Source organism: Stegodyphus dumicola, chromosome 9, assembly GCF_044657685.1.
Source record: "Stegodyphus dumicola isolate Sdum_Otavi_A_Nest chromosome 9, ASM4465768v1".
Lineage (NCBI taxonomy): Eukaryota > Metazoa > Arthropoda > Arachnida > Araneae > Eresidae > Stegodyphus > Stegodyphus dumicola.
In genome coordinates, this window is record NC_140776.1 from 63,109,911 (window position 1) to 63,132,954 (window position 23,044).

The 23,044-nt window shown below is 32.3% G+C and overlaps 1 protein-coding gene across 3 annotated transcripts in view; it reads left to right on the forward strand.

Annotated features, from left to right (window-relative positions):
- The window catches only part of LOC118195157 (protein turtle-like), a 1,209,650-nt gene that overhangs the window by 818,608 nt on the left and 367,998 nt on the right, over window positions 1-23,044 (forward strand). For all 3 annotated transcript variants that reach the window (XR_015043000.1, XR_015043001.1, XM_085823517.1), the window contains exon 7: window positions 6,878-7,168. Coding sequence is in view for 1 of the 3 variants with exons in the window: in XM_085823517.1 (XP_085679643.1) it covers window positions 6,878-7,168 (291 nt within the window). In the remaining 2 variants the exon portion in view is untranslated. The remainder of the gene's footprint in view (window positions 1-6,877; window positions 7,169-23,044) is intronic.

Here is a 23,044-nt window from a genome sequence, read left to right on the forward strand (position 1 = left end):
ACTTCTCATATTAAAAGTTTCACTAGTTAATAAATTGATTTAACATTACAATTCATACTGCTACCTGCTCCGTACTTTAAGAGCCCTCCTTACTAATTAAGTCAGTTGAATAAAAAGGTATCGAAATTTATTGAAATAAATAAAAACTTATGCATCATAAACAGTAATAAATAACTCAAGGGAAAAAAGGTAGATCTAAAACAAAATCTGATTAGCTTCTGGGAATACCTTTAAATGACTCGCACTGCAAATCCCTAAAATCATTCTCAATGCAAAGTGTAAAGCAGATGCACAAGTACTGAGCAAGATGCTCTGTAGCAAAATAATCCTACATTCTGCACCAATTAGGTGAAAGAACTGATTTACCTCCTCAGTGAAAACGATATTTATAGCTTTCTTTAGAAACGAAGGAAAGTGCTTTCGTAAGCTTCGACAAAAATCTTCCTACGACTTCGAAAATGCGTCTTCTGAAAATTTCCAGAATGTCGTCAAATAGACAAGAAAATGTCAAATGTCGCCGGCTTGGAGACCAAAATTGTCGTTCAATCTCAGTAAGCTAAACAAAATCGCACAATAAATAAAAATAAAATTATTACACAGATTACAGTAAAAAATATTAAAAATGTCTAACAATACAAAAACACATAAACACTAAATTAGAATTAAATAATAAAATTACTTAAATTTACAGCAATTTCATTGTAAGGATTTAAGACTAATTAAAAATCCGACAATTAGCAAAAATGATTTAGTTTCTTAAGCGGAAAGAAAAGAATACGAATCATTTTCTTATTAATTCAGGATTATAAAAATTAATTCAAACTTTAAAACATTTCTTTTCGTTTACACACGCTCACACATTTATATATGTGTATATATTTATATATATATATTTAGCAGTATTACAAAATTTTAAAAACGAAATTGTGGAATTGGTTCTAAATTTCTTACTTTTTTTAATATAATATATTATAATGTATATATATATGTATATATGGTATGTGTATGTGTGCAGGATAAAAAATATGAAACTCAAAATTACTAACTTGAATTTATCCTCTTAATTTAACTATATCCACTTCCTGGGATTTAAAGTGCATCGTCTGAAAATTATACCGTTTGGTGTTTATGTAATCATTCTTCAGTGCGACAGCTCTTGTCCAGTCGGATTAAAGGAATTGTTTACTATAAATACCACTTTTGAAACTTCGCAAATGTCTTCTTCCTGCCTCGCCTTGCTTCTGCTAGTCATACACATTTTCGTACCCTGCTATCTTTCTTTGTCTAAAGAAACATGTAAGCTGTACAAATTGTGGTAGTATATCGTATCCGTAATAAACATATATAAATCAGTATTATGTCTCTCGAAGTGTCTCATCCATCAGTAAAATTATGTTAAATTCCAACACGTCTGTCTGTGAGTGTCTTCCTTGTAATCTGCACATCAAAACCTCTCCAAATAATTACGACGCAGATATATAGCTCATCTTTAACAGCTACCGAACGAATCATCCCGTTACATATGTCTATTTATGCGTGGGATGTAAGATAAAAATATATAAGGCAACGTCTAATCTTAATTGGAAGTATTCCCATTTATTCTTTATTTTAATTCGAGTAGTTCCCTTTCTGTCCTCAAAAGAGTAGCTATTTTTAATATATCAATCTAAATTACCTCATTTCAAAATTAATATTCCCAAAAAATTTTACGTAACACTGCATTGTAAACACCTCCTATCCTATCACCGAATTAGGTTCTTATTGAGAATCGAAACTAACTTTCTCTCCCACGCTTTCTTCTTAATGCGTCACTCTGAAGTAACACGTCCCACTTTACTTCTCTGTATCATTCATTGTCTTACGATGAGCAAAACTCGCAAGTTTGTGGGGAAGCGTATTACGCCCATAATGAAGTAAATCAGCTATTGCGCTTCCAGAATTACTTTAACTAGAAATAAAATGTGTTGAATCATATCTATTGTCACGTGCGTACAGTTTCGTAATGAATTGAATGCACACAGAACCCATGATATCTTGATTAAATTTATTTTTCCAAAAGAAATGCTTTCCGGTTCTGGAATTTTCCACAATGTACTCTTACAGATCTTCTCCAGATAAAAGAGAACAATCAGTAGTTACCACTTCAAACTACTAATAGCATCAATCATAACATAATGCAAAACGCATTCAAAGATTGAAGCTTGCACTATCTCTCAATACTCTGAACTAAAATCTGAGAAATTGAACTGGCGAATTGGTAAACTTTTCGTTACTCCTGCTATACAACTTCAGAGAGTTTTTACCAGTATATTTAATTATGCCCTAAGACCAATTACGGTAATTAATAAGTTAAGTGCACTTGCGCCTTACCTCGGAGGGAAAATGCGTGGATGGCAGTCAAGAGATTTTTATGAGCATATTTTTTGACGAAATCTTTAAAAAGCAATTTAACTTTGCAAACTTTACCAAATGAGCAATTATTTGCAGTACTGGAATGCGAAGATGAATTTTTGTTTGTTTAACGTGTCGAAGTTTGCTTTCATTCTTCATTACAGGATCACGTGATTGCCGACGAATGATGAACTAGCACTGGACGAAGATACACGGTAACAAGTAATTATATTATTAATGTGTGAGTTTAAACAAGGTCGAAAAGTTGCTTTGTAATTTGCTAAAAAAAGTGTTCACACATTGTTGAATATTCATAGTAGCACAAATAATATTCACTTGGAAGAAGTATATTTTCCTTTGTTAAGTTTCTATCTCTAGGTTGTGTGAGATCGTGTGACTTGACCGTTAAAATCACAGTCCGGTAATTCTCGTTTATAGCATTCGTGGTAATTACCACAATACGCATTTAATTAGTATATAAAATAAGTAAATCAAAATAAATAGTAGTCATGCATTGCAGTCCTTACTCGCATTGCAGGGTTCAAAAGTCCATATACGCTGCTTTGCCAGATAACATTAATACAATACACTTTAAATTACTTATATAGTATCTACAGCTTACCACCAACATGCCTCTCTTTGGTCTTTTAGTTTTTCTCAACCGCCGAGAAACCTGTAGTCCTTCGATTTATCGAAAGTTACATATAAAACCGGTCAAAGTTAAATAAAAGGCAGTTAAAGTTAGAGATACATATAGGGAGTTACAGTTATTTGGATAAATTGCAGTTATACAGATACCGGACCAAAATGTCGCCAAATGGCCGCGATGTTCGGCAACAGAAAGTAGTCAGCAAAACCATCGCCAACTTGGCGATATCTCGTCAGTTTAGGAGACAGCCATTTACCTCTATGTTAAAAAGACTTGCTCGTGGAATCTCATTTTTTTTCCAGACTTCGTCTCTTCAGACTTTTCATGTTACTTTATACTACAAAAGACACTACAATTTCACATATATTTTCACTAAAATTATTTATATATGTACGAAATTCATAACAATATATGTAATATTGTTTAAAAATCAAATTCAGCAAATGGTTTTGTTTGTAATGTCGCGTAGAAGGAAAATAATAACTATAAGCTATAGCACGTGAAGACATCATTTCTTTCACATTTACTCATATAAACAGAAAAATCGCCATGCCTATTGTAATCGTTCTTAGATTTTTACTCTGTAACCTGACAGACGTTTTTTTCTTCACGTTATTCCATAATGCAGCGCAATTAGAAATGTGACTGTAACAGTGATTTATTCTCCTTACGCCGATCACCATGACTCTATTCTACCAATCAGGTTTGTTGTACCTATTTTTCTTTGCTGTTTCCTTTTGCTTAGACTGTTTATTTCTTTTCATACTTCTGAAGCAGGGTCAAATATTTCTTTCAAAAAAGAGGGAAAATGATTTATTGGACAGTCAAAAGATGATCACAGAGCAAACTCTGACCAACTGGACTTCTTATTTTAGACTGTTTTCTTTCCCATTATTCGTGGCCATATTGGATTAGAAAATTTCTTTCAGAAGATAATAACTTTGTCTCAAAATGATCACTCGTATGTTATCAGTAACGCGAAGTGATGCATAACTTCTTAAAACAAATGAGCTTTCAATATACAGAGTATCCATGAAAGTCTTTTGGTGGCTTTTATTTGCGCATCCGTTGACAACAGATATAGTTGACAGTGTATACTTGCAATTTGAGACAGGGGAAATAAAAACCTGAAGTAAAGTAAGTAAAAGCATTAACTAGAAGTATTTATATTTTGGCATTTTAAATTAAAAGAACTAATCTCATAAAACAAAAATATATTTTTTTGTATTTCATTTAATTATATTTAATGAAAGTTCGTAAAAATTCTAAAGAATAAAACACACACGTTTGACTTATAACAAAAAGTGACAGAAATATTCAATTTTCATGTCTAGTATTATGCTTTTCTGAACATTTAAGGGTCATACTGTAAAACGTATACTGTCATTCCTTCCAGCATGCCTTCGTGGTGTAACGGTAGCACACGCGGTGCGCATTCCATAGGTCCAGGTTCGAGCATCAACATTACGTAATGACCGCAGTAACACCCGAACTAAAAGGTGGTCGACGATAATTCACTATCATAATTTGGCGATTGAGTGCCCTAATCTCCAGTCGCCTTTATAAAGGAGGAGTATATAAGATATTTTGTCCCTCCTTCCAGATTGCCTTCGGGATGTAACGGTAGCACATTCGGCGCATATTCGTGAGGTCCAATTTCGTGTCCCAGCGAGGGCATTGCTCATTTTTCACGTCTCCAACATCTAACGACAAATTTTCTTAAAAACACATTTAATTCATACAAATTTTCTTAAAAACACATCCATTTCCCAGAATCTTGGAGAATTGGTTTTTTAGAAAATCGCGGCAGGCTTCAGGTGCTTATGCGTAGCCAAGTCGTAACATTATTGGCCTAATTTTTTTCTAGTTTAATAAATTATTTCGTATAACTATCAAATTAGGGAATAACAGCAATAAAACAGCATTCCAATATTATTAAGGCGTTTTAAACATTTAATTGTATTCAAATGTGTCCGCATACCAACTGTAGCAAAATTATAAATTAAAGAATATTACTGACTAGGAAATCACAAAAGAATGATTCTGATGCCATTAAATGAAAAAAACAGGTATTGTAGAAAGAAAATATTCTTTCGTTCTAAGCTTGTTTCGACTTGTTCGAAAGTTTTTCTACAGTAAAATATTTCTATTTGCATGTGTAACTTGCTTGATTTCTTTTCGCTTTTCATGGTAAAAAATTTGAGTACTGGGAACCAAATGGTGAAATCAGACTAATTAACTATACACACTAAAGTAAGCACTTCTGTAGATTATTGCGAATACGATGTTTCACAGCTCTTAGTTCAATACCATATGATGTGGACTAAGCAGCAGGTACCATAAAAATATTACCACTGGCTCTAAGATTTGCTGACCCCAATCCAATCCTGAGAAAGCGATATTTCTCAGTATTTTAAACATAGTGAAAATGATATTCGAACTGTCTGGTTGTCCGCTTATCTGAAGCCGGTTACAGAGATCATGACCCCAGAGCTAAAGTTACCTGAGTCTAGATCATAGTTAGCACAATGAATGATCCCGGTCCAGAGAACCCGAGTTACGTGAACAGTAACAGACAGAGATGGAGCTGTAAACGTTTACTGCCCGGTCAAGACCGATAGGACAGCTTAACCGAACATAATTATTTTAAAAGGGAATTACCTTAGCTCAGCTCATCTAAGAGAAAACAAGCATTTTAATAAAAATATGTTATAGTTAATATTAGCTTCATGTTTCATGTATTGGCCAGTTGTGCCTCAGACGTAAGCAAATGACTCATAAACCTTAAGACTCATGATTCCTTTTGACTTCTCAAAGAATACAACACCAACCAACCAACCAACGTAACCAAATTTAATCCGATAAATTAGAAAATATTTCTTACTATTAAAAAGAAACTTGATATATCGAATATGCCTCCTTGATCAATATAGTAAATAATAATGATGGCTACCGTATCGTTGGACGCGGGTTTGAATCCTGGATAAAGCTTAGATGTTTTTGTAAGCATATATTGTTCCTGCCGCATGAGGAGCTTTAATTCCTGGTGAGCCAAAGATCTTCAAGAAATATTTGATGGTGGGGAAATAGACACGGGAGTTTCTAGGGTCCTTTCGCAGGGATGTTTGCGATCAGAATTAGGATGTAATATATGGAATATACCTTTTACCGTGGGTATAATTCTGTCGCTCTCTACAGTACATCCGTGTAAAGGTTTTTCAGGGTTGAGAGGGCTAATTCAGCTTTAAATTTTCGATCATTTCAAACAACAACAGCGTATCCATTATTCTTTTTACGTCCATGGTAATGGTTATCATACATTGTTTTCTGTACTAGCTGTTTTAGTACTCTTCTAGACATTAGCACATTAATAAAGAATTTTTATCTACAATGTTTTGAGTCAGGAAAAGAAGTTCCTTTCTTGCACTTAAGGATGCATAGCCACTTTATACCTTACTTGCATATGTAGAGTTATTTCAAAGAATGCGGAGACACTTTTATGTAGATAATATAGTGACGTAGAAAATGGCGGCAGTATATATGCATGTTAATATACTCATTTTCTTTTTTTAACCTTATATTCTGAATTTATGATTATATACCGCAAAGCAGTTCAAAAAAGAGTAAAATCTTTTGTAACTGACCAATTTATTCCTCTTTTATTCTAACTTAAAATGAAATCTTCACAAAAACTTCATACTCAGGAAAGGTTGACCTTTTAATAAGGGTTATTACATTTTTGATTAGATTCTGCATTTTAATGAAAGGAATAAATTACAATTATATTCATTATTTTGAACGTTTTTACAACATTAACAAACAACCTAAATTTTTCAGATATTCCTGAGCTGAGGTTAGCATTGGGTGCTAGTATTCAACACACTGCCATCAAAGAAGGAAGTGATGTGTACTTCGATTGCAACATTCGCGCCAATCCTTGGGTTTATGACGTTAGTTGGCACTTTGAAGACAAGATACTATACAGCAACCTTTCCGGAGGCATCATTGTCAGCAATCAGTCTTTAGTACTTCAGAGAGTTAAGAAAGAACATAGAGGAAGATACCAGTGCGTGGCTTCAAATTCAGAAGGAGAAGGTCGGAGTGAAGAAGTTCACTTGGATGTACAATGTAAGTAGAGTTTTATTCTGGTCTTGTAAGTAAATATACCACGATAGCATGAGTAAGGGTCTTAACTGGAATAAACATACCCATAGTTTAAAAACTTATAACTAGTAAAATATGGTACGAGTTTTCCATTCTACGAAAGCAGTCATCAATGCTTATTATACTTTTTCTGAAGTTAACACATTTTCAAATTTCGGCGTTATACCACATTTCAGTTTAAGGTAACGTTTGGTAACAAATACGGCTAGTCATTCATTCACATCGTAAATTTTCAAAATATTTAATTCTACGTAAAGTAGATTGGACACAATAGTTTATAAATCGCGTTCTACCTAAAGATAGTGAAAGCGGTTTTCTTTCTAAATATTCAGGAGATATCATAAGTGAAAAACGGTCACACAAGTTTCGAATGGTAATTCAATCTGAAAAATGCAAAAAGGGATGAAAATTAAACATTTCTGTTAATACTTCTATCTGTTGCATTTCAGTTAGTATTTTCTGTCAATATCCCAGTATGTACTTCGATCAGATAGAGATCAGGTCATGTGACCCCGAGATCAAAATTCTATAAAATTAATTAACAACATTATAATAGTAAAATAATTTTGTCTTATGTTGTAAGGATTATGTTAATTTTATTAACAGTTAAATTTTAAGTTAAACTTCCGTTCCTATCGATTCGTAATTTCAACTTACCACTTCCGGCCAGAACTTAGATTTAGAATCACGTCTGAATGCTAATGAAGAAGAGCTGTATTTAACCGTGAAATTCTACTTTCTTAGTGAGATAGAAAGCAGATATTCTGGCTGCATGCTGGGCCGGTATTCCAAAGGTCCATGGTTCGATTCCCGGCGAAGGCGGTTGATAATTTTTCATCTTGCCTGCTTCCAAAAAAATACCTAATGTCTCTACAGTATCGCCCGCACTAAAAAGGGTTTTGGATGATGATTCTCCTCACCCAGGATTTGGCGATTGGGCTCCCTAAAAACCCCAATCACCCTTTAAAAGGGTATATAAGGTAATTTTCCCGCTTTCCTAGCGTGGCTTCGTGGTGTAGTGGTCCTGCACGCTGTGCCGGTATTCCAGTGGTGCGTGGTTCGATTCTCGGTGAAGGCGGTTGCTAATTGCTCATCACTCTTGCTTCCAAAAAAAAAAAAATCCTAATGTCTCTACAATGTTATTTATATTTTCCAGAAGCATCTTTTTAATAGCTCAATAGTTTTTCTGGCTGTAAATTTTGAGAACACGTTTTGCAAAAAATTTCTCTTCAATGCACTGATTTGTACATGTAGAAACTTTATGTCATTTCTCTTGTTATTAATATCTACGGAAGCCACCATGTGCATATCATACACATAGGTTAGGAAAAGTCGTTTATACTCTTTTGCATATCACTAATTGCTAGGCCAGATCAAACTGACATTAAACATTTACTATGTTAAATAATAATTTTCTGTAAGAAATAAAAATGCAAGCGTACTTGATGGAAAAAACTGCATTTCGGATATATAAATTTGATTTATCATTAATATTTTTTACTGCTACGGTCTTCTCGTCAGGTATAAATTTTTCACTGGTAAAATATTTCCTGCATTCGATCTTCGCGTAAGGCAATTTTATGGAATTACTCATAACTCTCTTCAACTAGAGATTTTGAAAATCCTCCTTTGGCTGACTGCCTGAGAAGACCATGTATTCACGGAGTGCTGAGCGAATAATGTCTTTCGGAAGACGTAAATCTGAAAAAGCAATATCCCGAGAAGATAAAACAAGTTGTTTATTGCCTTTTAACCGTTATTTCATCAAAATTTTCTTGTCATCTTCTTTAGATTTCGAGATAATAATGAGAAGTATTAAAAAAGTTTTATGAAAAAAATTAATGATATAAAAATATCTCATAACTTTTACAAAAGAAGAAAATAAATTCTATGTGATGATAAATCAAACAATCATGTTAAATTGTGCTGCACTAGGAGTGAACAATGAAAACTATTTCGATTTGCTGAGCTAAATATTTAGTACTGTGACTGCAGAATTTAATAATTAAATTTTACCAGTCCAACTGGTATTAAAAACTAGAAACATTTGACTTAAGTTGGGTAATTTTTTTTAAAACTATATCATCCTGATAAATCAGAATCAAATCAGTCAAATTGCTGAAAAAAATCATTTGTTGTATTGAAAACCTCTTGGAAACACTTAAATAAAATCATAATGAAACTCAAATAATAAATATATTTTAGCTTTTCCTTTTTTAAGAAGTCATATTCATAAACATAAAATGGATAAATGATTTTTTCCTTCTTACTTTACATAAAAATGGTAATTACATTAAAGAAATTAAGAATGAAATACTAAATAAATTAAATTTTAAAACAATATTATATAGATAAGGCCGCAGAGTTATTAGGTATTTTTTGGAAGCAGGAGAGATGAAAAATGAGCAACGCCTTTGCCGGGAATCGAACCACGGGCCTCTGGAATAGCCGCCTAGCTTGCTGACCACTACACTACGAAGGCATGCTAAGAAAACCGGAGAAATATCTTATAACGCTGCCGATGGCAGAATACCTGATTCCCGTGACTAATTTTATTGGTTTTTTCCCGAAGTATAACTTAAGTAACACCAGTTTCTTTTAGAATTCCTCTAAAATTTGAGTTACCCTTCCTTTAATTAAGCCGATAAACCTTGAATGTCTTGCTTCAATTAAATTAGTTAATACATCGAGGAAATAACTGTTAGAACTGAATGCGTTAATATATGTGATTTCGTGACGTTAAGAATTAATCTAGCAAGCCCTTTCCGGAATGAGTAAGAACGGTTAATAGGCTGGTGATGTCGGATTCTCCTGGACAATAATTCATTTGCCGTTTTAGTGTTTTACCGAAATAACACTAGAAAAGAGGTTTTATCAGTGTTAGGAAACGAAGGGAGAATAGATATTTTCTTATACTTTTAAAATTCCAATTAGAATGAAAGGATATTGCATAATCGTTGCAAGATGAAAATATCGGCTTGTCTTCAGAAGGTTTCAATGTTTGTAATCCAAGGGTATGTAAGTTTTCGTAATTTTTAAATTATGTTTCCCACTTTATTAGTTTCATCGACGTATTTGCATAATATAATATACGATATTATACAGAGCCGGATTTAGACTTGATGGCGCCCTAAGTTATTTGAGATATGGGGCACTTTATAAGTGTGTTATACTATATTTATATTATATTTTAATGTTGGGGTTCAGAGAAAGTGAGGTCGCCTAAGCTATAGCTTGTGTAGCTTATACGTAAATCTTTCATTGGCATTATAGCAGAGTTATTTCAAGTATAACTTTCGCTATTAAATAAATACTGAATGAATCAGCTGTTTACATGACACCAGTGGATGTAACCCGTTAATTTTAATTCACATCTTAGTCACTCTACATATTTAAAGTACAAAAAAATGTTCAAACAATTAGACTGTTGAAGACTGTAGAATCAATTAGACATTTTGAAGAATGACACATAAGTAACGAACTATTACCTATTTTTTACCTATATTAAAAAACATTGACAATATAGTTGGCAGCTCAATATGTTAGACCAGTGTTTCCCAACCATTTGCCCGCGGGCACCATAGCTCCCGATCGTTTAACGTGTGTCCGCCGCTATACGATCACAATAAAAAAGTTTTAGTTTTCAATGAAATTCTATGTGAAAGCTTTCTAATTTTTAATGAAATAGAAATTGCGTCCAACACAGATACCAACATAAAACGAAATGAGACCGATATTGTTTTATGTGCATGTATTATTAACTCTATCCAACTATAAATTGACCTTGAAAACGTAAATGGTGCCCGTCATCCAACAGATTTTCTAGAATGTGCTCTTAGGGACAAAATGTTTGTGGACTCCTGTGTTAGACAATTACATCAAGAGAGAACGCCCGTAGGGATACCATAACACCTTGTATTTTCTTCTATTTAAAGTTCGACAGGGGTCACTCGGCGAACCAAATCTGGATGCTGTTGAATTACTGTCGTCCACTTTTAATTCGCAAGCAAGTGCAGACACTACAGATAGTCTGCGGTGTCACCGTAGAAAAAGCAGGAAATATGAAAAATCTACTCGTGCTATCATCGAGTTCAAACCATGGATCTTCCAGTGTTATCTGGACTTGCTAATCACTTACACCATGTAATATGCAGAAGAATATAATAATAATAATACTCGTCTACGTGCTCCGTCATTAGACATTGCACGGACTTGACCCAACTGAGAGGCCTCTGTATTAGGCAAGGAGAGGGTCGCCAGTCAACGTTCCTCAAGAGGATAGAGCTTACCTTTGTTACCACCCTGGGCTCCAAAACCAAGGGTCACCACTTCCGGTTCTCAGGTTTCATCGTGGCGGGGAACATGCAAGCCTGAAGATCTTATTGGTCGTTTAAAATGCTCCCGCCAATACTACGCGGGCTCGAATCCTGATCCCTGTGGGCCAACCACACCAAGCGGAGTACAGAGTTCTTACCTCTCTCCTTACAGGACAGTAATCTTCGCCAATCCCCCTCAGTCCAACCGTATAAAACGATCTTCCTTCGGGGATCTGAAACCGCCAAACTTATAATTTTATACTCCAGTGTCCGAGATTGCCTAAGTACAGATCCTAGCCAGTAACTTCACAGAGTTCTCTGCGTCGATCCCCGAAGGGGATGCAGAAGTGTATGCATTAACTATCATTATTACCTGAACGAAATCGTATTTAGGGGAGTAGTAGTTTGTTATTATCACTAATGATCCTAGCTATAACTGCAAACCAAATGCAGTAGATATATATATTACAGTTATTTTGCGTAAGTGTAGAAAAGAGGTTTTATCAGTGTTAGGATATAGATATCCATAATAATTAAGAATAAAACTTTGTAGACAGATATGAAAGAAAAATGAATAGATATCTAAAGAAAAGCACCAGATAGACCTAAATGATACTAATATCGTTGTGATGTCAGCAAAGAGAACAAAACATTGAACTACTGAACATACACTTTAAGATCTTACGTAAAATGCTTTACATAAAAAGGAAGCTGCAGTTACTTTATCCTGGTAAAATGAGACAAGATTCAATTTGGTTTATTAAAATAAAAATTTTCTCGTTTGTTAGAATAAGTGTTCCTAAGCATCTCTTTAAGTGATATTTCATATATTTAATCCCCGCTTCTCACAGTTCTCCGAAATTAGGTTTCAGAGGGTGAATTAAGTAACCACTTAATATTCCCTAAAAAAATATACTGCTGAATGTTTCCTCGCGCTCTGGCTCCAATACAATACTTTAGATCCCAGCTATTAGCAAATAATTACGCTGGTTCGCTTACAAAGACTTGCTCGTTTTTATGAAATTAATTTTGTTATTGTACTGTACAAAATCGTTCAAGAGATGAATTTTAAAAATTATATTAATGATACTGAAGCGATGATTTCAAGAACTATAAACTTCTACGATTATTTTTTGAAAACATCAAGACAGCAAATTTAAGACAATCCTTATAATATTTTAGAAAACACTTAACTTTAAAACTTTTAAACGCGGAACCGAAAATGCCAACAGAACTTTAAAATTTACATTTATTGTTAAAAATGATGCAGAAAAAATTTTGTTACTTGAAAATTATTTCGAACAAAATTTTATATATTTTTTTCCAAAACTGTGTTTATCTTCACTCGCTAATGCTATGCTGCTTTCTTTGAAAATATTTCTGCCGCCAAGCACTTTTCTGTTTGAAGGGTGGGATATGTAAGAAATAATATATGAAACTCAAAATTATAACTTAAATTTGAAATAGCTCTTAATTCTTCATTTTAATTTGTGTATGTTCACTTTTTGGTTCTAAAAGTAGAACTGTGTATATGAAATTTTTCCCGGACTGCATCTATCAGAATTAATCCGTGTTCTGCTGCAATGCGGTAAGCTCTTAATTAAATAAGATTAAAGAATTTTTTTTATGCATTTTCTTTTTCTACTTTGCTCGCTGCTGCTTAGATGTGTCGCTTGCGTCTTTTCTCTGTCGTCCATTATCTAAAGAAATGTAAGTTATACGATATTGGTGGGGACGGGTACATATCGCACCCATAATGTGATGTATGAAGAAACTGTATCCCAAGAATTAATCCCCCCCCAAAAAAAATTATCTGATGTATTTTCGCCCATGTCTGCTATATTTTCTTCTCCGATACCGTGTCATTCAAACTACACACTAGTCCGTTACAACTATTCCCAAATCATCCTATCAACACATACACGCACACACTCACACACCATCATATATACATATAAAGATTATAACACACCTGATTTTTGAAGGGTTTATAGAACATGGCGGAATTTAAAATTTCGTAACAAAATTTGTAGTAGATTGTCAAATATGAATGTGGAAACACAGCAAGTATTGCTATGTTGTAAAGTCACTTTAGACATTTACAACCTACCTTTCTTTTCCTTATTTACAAGAAATAATGTTTGATGCCTACGAAAATAGTTCAAATGTACGAACGGCAATTACAGTATATAAAGCACAATGAAACACACCTGTCACATACTGCTGAAAGAATGACGTTAATGTTGGCAATAAAGTCTTCAATTGAGTCAATCTGCGTCTCGCAAGTGAGATTCGTCGCCTTTGTGATGCACGCATTGTAGTATTTTGTTGAACAATTCTTTTAAATAACAAGCACTATTTCTTGTAAGTTTCCATGATTAAAACCACTTTCCAGTTTAGATTTTCTTCCTACTTACTACTTTTTCACGTTCACATTTCTCACTCCATTACTTATTATACTGTTAATTTTTCCATGTTTTACTTTCCCTTACACGTCTTATTATCTGTTCTATTAGATACTGTACATGAGATTGAAAGGAAAGATTAAATATAACAGATAATTCATTTAAACATGCAATAAATGCACAATAAAATAAAACTGTTAATCAATATTTCGGTTTGCTTATATAAACTTGTAGAGTCATAAGATTCTTTCGAACCAGGAGAGATCAAAAATGAGCAATGTCCTCGTCGGGAATGGAACAACGGCCTGCCGAATACGCGCCGAGGTTGCTGACCACTACACTCCGAAGGCCTACTAAGAAAGTGGGAGAAATACCTTATAAATTAAAAGGAAGTATTTTGCAATATAAGTTTCCCTTATTTCATAATATAAGCTTATTTGATAATTAGAGGAAAATGTTAACTGTAACTAGAAGCTGTAATTATGTTTAAATATGCGAACAAAAAGTAAAATACCTGATAAAAAGGAAAATGTTTTAAATGACAAAATATCAATATAAACAATTTACCAAGCAATTGCTGATATATTAATACTGAAGTTAATATCAATATCCTACAATAATAAATTGAAAATTTTTATAACTTTTCCTTACGATAAAAATGAAGCAAAGAGAAGCAATTGGAAAATGGAAGTGATCGAAAACATCGGACGACGAAATGTTTAGCTTACATTAGAAAATGAAATATTTATATGGAGAGAGTGAGGTACAAAATTCATATTTCTGAATATTTTTACAAAAGTTTAAACAGTTCCTTATAATAGGCTAAAATAAGAATTATATTCACATCAGTGTCTAAAACATAGTTAAATAAATGATTATTTTAGAATCTTCAACACTAAAGCAGTAGAGAAATTAAAAATTCAGAAACTAGTCCGTTAATAAACGTTAAAGATTAATTATACTAATTAAAAAATTACTTAAGTTCAATTATATTTTTTACAAAAACGTACTGTTAAATAATTACAGATCGAGAAAATTCTTAAGCATCGTTAATCTATAACGTTGGAAAAGCATCTTTCTTTCTCTCCAAAATGCTATTAAAAACAAATTAGACTCAGGCAGTCGTTAAGCATATCAGTATTTAAATACAAAGTACAAATTTCTTTACAAATCGCGTATTTAAAAGAGCAAAGATAAAGTACCATGAAGTATTTAAGCATTACTTCTTAGATTGCAACACAAAAGAACACATATCTCGTGCTCCTAGCAGCAGTTTTTGGCAAACATTAAAATCCCATGAATCATATTAGACTTGACTCGGACAAGTACGTATAAATCTATTGCTTGAGCTGCCACCTTAGAAGAAAGATCAGACTTTTTGCTTTTTTCAAGTTCTAGAAGAACAGTAATAAATACATAAACAAGTAACTGGAGAGTTTTGAAGAAGGAATATATATGAAAGGGTAGCAGCGTAAGACAAGGAACCAACATTTATCACACAGGCAGTTAATAAGTCGTTAGTTTTCTTTGTAGTTTGCTTTTGACAACTTAAACCGAAATTTATTATTTCTTGAGAAGAGATTCACTTTCTGGTAGGTTAGGGGAACCCAGTTTGGTCTAATATATATTACAATAGTTCTAATATATATTAGAATAATATAAAATTTTTTTACTTCTACAGTTTGTTTTTGTTATCAATAATTAGGAATATCAACTAAAACGTGTTGTTGGAAATTCTTTTAGATATTTCTTTGAAATGTTTCTTGAACATATTAAAATTTCAACTATTATTAAATAACATTTATCTGCTGGAACAGTAAGCGTAATTCGCTGGAATTCCAAGTTTAAAACAATTAAAAGAGATACAGAGTTCATCTCTGAAGAATACTTTGAAATGAAAGTGTTTTTCGCCAGTGCAGTAAGCAATGAATATAACGTGAAAAATAAAGTGAAAGAATCTATAAATCTAAGGAAGTGGAAACAGTTAATGTTTATGTGCATAACATCACATATCTGGTGTTTATCTAAGTATCGTGTTCTTATGTAAGTTGTCAATAAAACGTTGTAGTATCTACTTATTATTATACACAGTTAAATTCTACTCATTAAATGCTGAACTGAAAATGCTGAACAATTAAAGTACTACTAAAATACTTATGTACTACTACAGGTACTTTACTTACTAAAGTATGAAAATGCTGAAACAATTAAAATTGTTGGTTCAAGTTTGATTAAAAGCAGTTTCAACTCGTAAAAACGCAACTATGGTAAACATATATGCATGTAATGCATACACATTGAAAAAATAATTTGTAATATTTTCTCTGGATTATTTATTCTATTAATAAATATTTCAGATCAAAACTTGTAATATTAGCAAACATTGTTAAACATGCCAATAAAACTGTTATATGAAACATATTGCATTAAATATTTTTATTAATTAATTATGCTAAGCAAACTTAAATTTCTTCTCTCTCTGGTGCCAAGTAAAAATGAATTCTTATTGTGGAAAACTGGGTGATTGATCTAACCAATTAATCAATAAAGGGCTAAACTGAAAGTAAACTAACTTACTTTAAGATTCTAATTCACTTAGTCTATTACCTGAAAGTCAAGAGGAATAAATCTCCTCTGGTACTCTCAAAGCTTATGTTTTTATGCAAATAATACGATACTATTTTATTACCAAATTCCATAAGGATACTATTCTTCTGAAAAATATTATAACTTTAGATCACCACAACTAAATACACCATAGTTCCTAACTCCCTAAATAAAGTCACAAATTTATTTCTATTAAATGCACAACCTCCGAAAACACCCATACATAAGCCTAACTTACCCAGTTCACAGAAATAGTAATAAATCCGTAAATTCAGAAAATAGCTCAACTTTTTAATCCGTACCCTCTATTAATCGAGATTTCTCAATAAATCATCTGAATAATGGTGGTTAGTACATGCGTTGTGTTTTCACAGCAAAGCCTAAATTCATCGAAAACTTCATGTTTTTAAAAACCTTACAGTTCAGACAGATGGAATGAACAAAGAAAACCACTAAATAAAAATAATATTACACTAACATACATTTTAAGCACTTTTATTATTTTTAGATTATTATAAGCAATAAGAGGCTGGGATAATTGAGCTCGCCCTTACAACATTTTTTTTCTTAAATGCATAAACAAAACCTATTTCAGTTTGAAAAAAAAAAGTTCATATTTTTAATAATGAACAATTTGCCTTTTAAATACTATTTTGCTACATTTATTTATGTATCATTACATACTAAAAATGATTTAGTTACTGAAATTGCTTTATTTTTATTATCTTTCCAACCCTATCAAATTTATATGTTAAACATTTACAAACATAAATTTATATGTTAAACATTAAAATTACTAATCCTATTTCTTAATGTTGAAAATCATTTTAACCCTCGCAAATTTTCCGTTAATAACACAATTTAAAATTCTTTCGAACATAACAATTTAAAGTAAGAGAAATTATCTTTTCTTACTAAATAAAAACAAATACAATAATATAAAAACTGCAAAAATCAACTTTATGATGACAAGGAGATGATAAATTTTGGGATCACAAGAAGCTCGCGGGAAAAAAAAATACTGTTGCAAAAGGGCAAGCTGCGGTGAGATAGCTTTCCCGCAGGGTGGGTTTAGAGCTGCCAGAAAGAGGTATAAAATGACATGGTTGCAATATTTGGAGCGAAATCGCCCATTTGGCACTATTTGGCAACAAAATTGGTGATTTGTCATAGCCGCAGCTAGAACATTGTAGAACGTATCCTTGGCGGTTTTCTTGGGTATATTCTCGAAGGTAGGTTAAAGCCATATATATCCTACCTGTGCGGGGAGAAAGTAGTGTTTTGAGTTCAGAGATTAGCTTGAGAGTGATCAACCGAATCGGCAGCTGTACTTCAGTGCTTTGCAGTGAAGCTATCTTCACCGTTATAGCCTGAAGGCTGTGTTGCTGATTGTTTCAGTGTGTCTATCATAGTTTTTTTTCTTTTTCTTTTTTTTTTTTTTTGTTTGTTTGTGTGTGTGTGTGTGACTGTAAACGTGTCTTTGGCACTGTCATGTGTAATACTGTCGAATGAACTGTGTTTTGATTTGCCTTCAATTACTCCAAATCCATGAACTCGTAGAATGCAACAATACTTTAATTAAATAGTAGAAACATCTGCAATACTTCATCGCAATAAAAGTGTAAGCCTGATAATTCCTGCCCAGATGTAGCTTCAGTCTTCTGCGGCATAGTAATTTGTTAAGTTGCACCTGTTGCTGAAATCAGGCTCACAGTATTTCTGCACACAGTGGAAACCAGCTTATCACGAATTTCTGAACATAAGAACTAAACTGAACCTGAGCTGAACCTAACACTCTCTGAACTAAACAGATATAAGAAGAACATGGAACTTGGAAGAGGGACTGAAATCAAGATCTCCTTAACACACCATAACCGCTATCTAGATCTTCTCCACCGGCTACAGGAACCATTAGAGATAACAATTTTACAATTCTTAGTCGAAAAACAAAGCATAAGAACCGTATAGCGTTTCTGAAAACTGGGAAAATTGTGAAAACTGGACTTGCTGACTATCACATTGGAATGCTTAAAGAGAAAAGCAAATCTCTTTGCTAACCAGCATCTCGTCCTGAAGAACGAAATGAGTGCAGTACGTTTACGCAAGCAAGCCCGCATTGGGAAAGTTCGCTCCCTCCTTATGTTCTGTTTTTTAATTCTTCGAGAAGGGAAGAAAACGCGATCTCTACTCCTGTGACACTATCAAGGAAAACTAGCTTTCCGGCCCCATTATAATATTAAGGAGTGGAAGATAAAATTATATTCTGGCCAATACTGAATGCAATTTCTACCCCTAACCAATCTAACAAAAACAGCTGTCAGCAAAGGCTGTCATCTAGACTCCCATCAATGAATCATCAAAAATCGGTGTGAATGGTTATCAACCCTTATTATCTTTTGGAAACAATAAAGTTTTACACATAGAGGGGAAACTTAATCTTGTCTTTAACTGCAGCTTACCCGAAAAAAAATAAATAAAAACCACCTTTGACGCCGCGCTCCCGTTTGAAAAAACAATTTATCTATCAAAACTGCTACCACCAACAGAGTGAAAGAGAAGCAAAATTGCTAGTTGTTCTTTCATACCCCCTAGTGACAAAAAATAGCTTTACCGTTGGAAAAGCGATGTTTATTTTGCAATCTTGAGACTTTCCTATTCCATAACTACAAAAAGGCAAAATCGAAGTTACAGAGACCATTTCAAAAATTAACCTCGCTGTACTATTCAAAAAATGGATGTCCAGAAAAACTTCCGGTCCAACCTTGGTATCACCCAGAAATTCCTAACCATAAAAAACTAACGAAAGAAATAATATCAAGAGAGAATTTTAGTTGAATTCATTATCAAATCAAATATTGAATTTTTCTCAATTCAAAAATCTGCTGTAATATTTTTAACCCTAAAAAAACGGACCTCAAATGTGTTACGTGCACATCCTCAATGAAGAACCTTTAAAATTATATGTACTGACATTAAACGTAGTTGATTAATTATCAAGTAACACTAGCCATATTTTTAACATTACACTCAAACTTCGTATTTAGCCTAAAATTTAAGAAAAATGCAAAAGACTGCCTGTAGTGCGCAAATTCTTCATCTAATTCTAGTTTTATTTCCTCTCCATCATTTTATGTCAGGTCACGGGGTCTACATTTGCATATTTTAAACCCGCCGTAAATAAGAATTTTCTAGACTTTATTCTAGACTTAATCAAATGTTCTGCATAGAGCAATTTTTGGTATGATTTTACAGAGTCAACCGAATATTTCTCGTTAAATCCTGTTTTCTTGAGCTTTCTTAACGGAGCTTAAAATTAAGTTTAGCTGGTCTCTAAATCAATCGAGTTTCAAGTTTCAGAGTCTAGGAAATTAAAATCTAATAACTTCAATGAGTGAAACTCTAGATAACGATTTTATTAGTATTTCTCAAAATTTTATAGATATTTTATTAAAAGTTTGATGAACTTGTAACAAACGGAATAACACGAAAAGAAGAAAGATATATTATTCCAAATGTGATCAAACCATTAGAGAATGGCATTTTAGGTTAGATTTTACTAGTTTATAAGATATGTTCTACCTCCTTTCTGCATGTTTTCGTGCTGTACCTGAAAGCGCACTCGACGCATATTCGGAAGGTCCAGAGTTCGAATCCCGGAGAGGGCACTGCCCATTTTTCACGTCTCCTGCATCAGGAAAGCCTAATGTCTCTACCACGGTGCTCAAACTAAAAGGTGGTGGACAATAATTCGTCCCTATCATGATTTGGCGATTGGGTACCTTTACTCATAGTTGCTCAATAAAAGGTGAAGCATATAAGGTATTTTTTTCTCCTTTCCGCATGCCTTCATGATATAAATAGAAGCACATTCGACACGTATTCTGGATATCTGGAAGTCGAATCCCGGCGAGGGATCATTGTACACTTTGTACGTCTCTTTAAAAAAACTTAATGATTCTACAAGTTCTTAGTTACATTTTAATTTTCTTGTTTTCCATTATACAACCTAAAATATATCAGAGAAATTAACAATTCTTAAGTTTAAATAAATTTTAAAATGAGAACTAAACTTATGCGAATGACCACAATGTATTTAAATAAGCGGTTATTCTAAACCATTTACAATTAGAACACCCGAAAAAATGAAAATTTAGAAAATAATTCATAAGTGACCTTAGACTACTCATAATGTTAAATAAGGTAGGTAGAAATGCAAATGTGATTTCACCTGTAAAGAATTTAAAGGACAATAACTTTTACTAGGTAAATCTTTTAAAACGGCTATTCGTATGTCAGTATTAGCGTTTATTAATTTCCTCCTTTTTATTGTTGACCAAAGGTTTTCCGAAATTTACATGTACCGATAATTTCAGAAAAAGTGCGATGTATGTTAATAATAATATAATATTTTGATAAATATTATGAAAAAAAGAGTTTCTCCATCTATGTTTTCGTATTACATTATGCAAACAAATTTAGAGTAGTTCAGAGTTACGAATTTTGTCATACAGTGTTTCTATGTAAAGTTAATTTCAATTGTATTATATTTAAGTGACATAACTGTTTACTTAATTTTTGCATATATACCTGTTTAAGAAAATTTCAATATTTACATCATTAGAAAATATTTTTCTAAATGAAGTTAACTCTAAGTCTCTAACATAGAGCAGAAAGTTTTCGCAATTTTTCAAAAATCAGTTATTACTATTTTCGTATCGTGATGTTCTCAATATTTATAGGCCTTCATAGTGAAATCTCTTGTTCATAGTTACTTAATTATTTTGTGAATTATACACAGTAATATTTATTGTTATAATGATCAAAAACACAGTATTTGGACGATTTTCTCTATTTTTAAAATATTAATTACATTGTGGCTGTAACTCTCTCTTGAGAAAGTTTCTGTCTGTTTCTTCATCATCTTGAAGATGACAGGACATGAAATACTTTGTTGTTCTATTGCCCACTTTCACTCTTTTATATTACTGATTTTTCTGTTGAGATTTACTTTTTCTTATCGTTAACTTTGTAAACATTTATAACACTTTACGTTTTCCTAGAAATTACTGCGTTTTTTTCTCAGACGAAGATAGGTATATTAGCGTTTAATATCAATTAGCGTTTATGACAAAATTACGTAATTGAGTAACGAAGAAATGGCTGAATTCTTAGCTGAAGAAATTATGGAAGGTAATTATGCTTTATGAATGTAATGTAATTTTTTCATAACTTTTATATGAAATTACATCCTTTCAGAAATATGTACAAGCAATTCCATTTCCGTTTTTACTCGAATACAATGGAATTCTGTCATGCAGGGCATCTTATTAAAATGAATATATATTTTTAATATTTAGAAATACGCTTATTTAATTATTTATTTCAGATAATTGAAGAAAATTCGCTGAATTCGGATCAAATTATTGGCTTAATTTTTGAATCCATGAGATCAAATGTTTACTGATTTAAAGCCAACTATTAGTTTTAGGAAATATAGCCTATAAGCAGATGATATTTTAGATAAAAACAACATGGGATGCCATAGTAAAGAATACTCTCAGTTATCGTTTCGTAAATTTGCTGAAATATATTAAAAGCATTGATCCTAATAAAGCTTTGTAGATGAACTGAATGTATGAGAACATATGAATCTTTCTGCTTTCAAAAAAACTTCAGAAATGTTGGTTCGCTTTATATATGAAGCTTTTTCATATTCGGATCAATACATTATATGAAAATATTTAAAAAATGGTATATAGACAATTTTCTGATTTTTCATGAAGGTGACTTTGATTTATCACATTACCACACGAACAAGAGCGTGAATAACATAACCGTAAACATATTAGAAATGTGTAGACACGGATATGAACAAAATTGATACTAGTAAAACTGGCACTCTATTTAAAAATAATAATCAAAACATATACCTCCTCTGAGAACGTAATTTTAAATCAAAAGATTTCAAAATTGCAGTTAATGTTTTAGTACTTATCAGAAGAAATATCAATGAAAACATTTTTCTGGTTTTATTTAAAAAAAACAATGAATGTGTTTGGTTTTTCACATTAACGGTATTTTCTTAATAAACAATATAAGAAACTAGCTCTGAAAAGTTAGTGAAATTAAATATTATTAATTTGAAAGTTTTATAAGCATCGAAGGGGATTATTAAAACAATTAATAACTATTTATTCGAGAATTAAGTATGTATAGATAACCACACCAACATTATTTTATGATATTATATTTCAAGTTTATTTCGAAATAAAATATTTTGAAAAATAAATTTTACCCTTTGAAAAATAAATTTCTAGATCTGAATGAAATGCTCATTTTAAAAATATCAAAAATAATATAATGAAATAATAAATGAAGATGATTACTCACTTCGAAAGGAAAACAATCTATCAAATAATTTTAAATTTTAATTGCACATTATAATGGTGTAATACAGAATGGCAGCATTTAATTTCCGATAATACTGCCTTCAACAAGAAATAGTTAGAAAA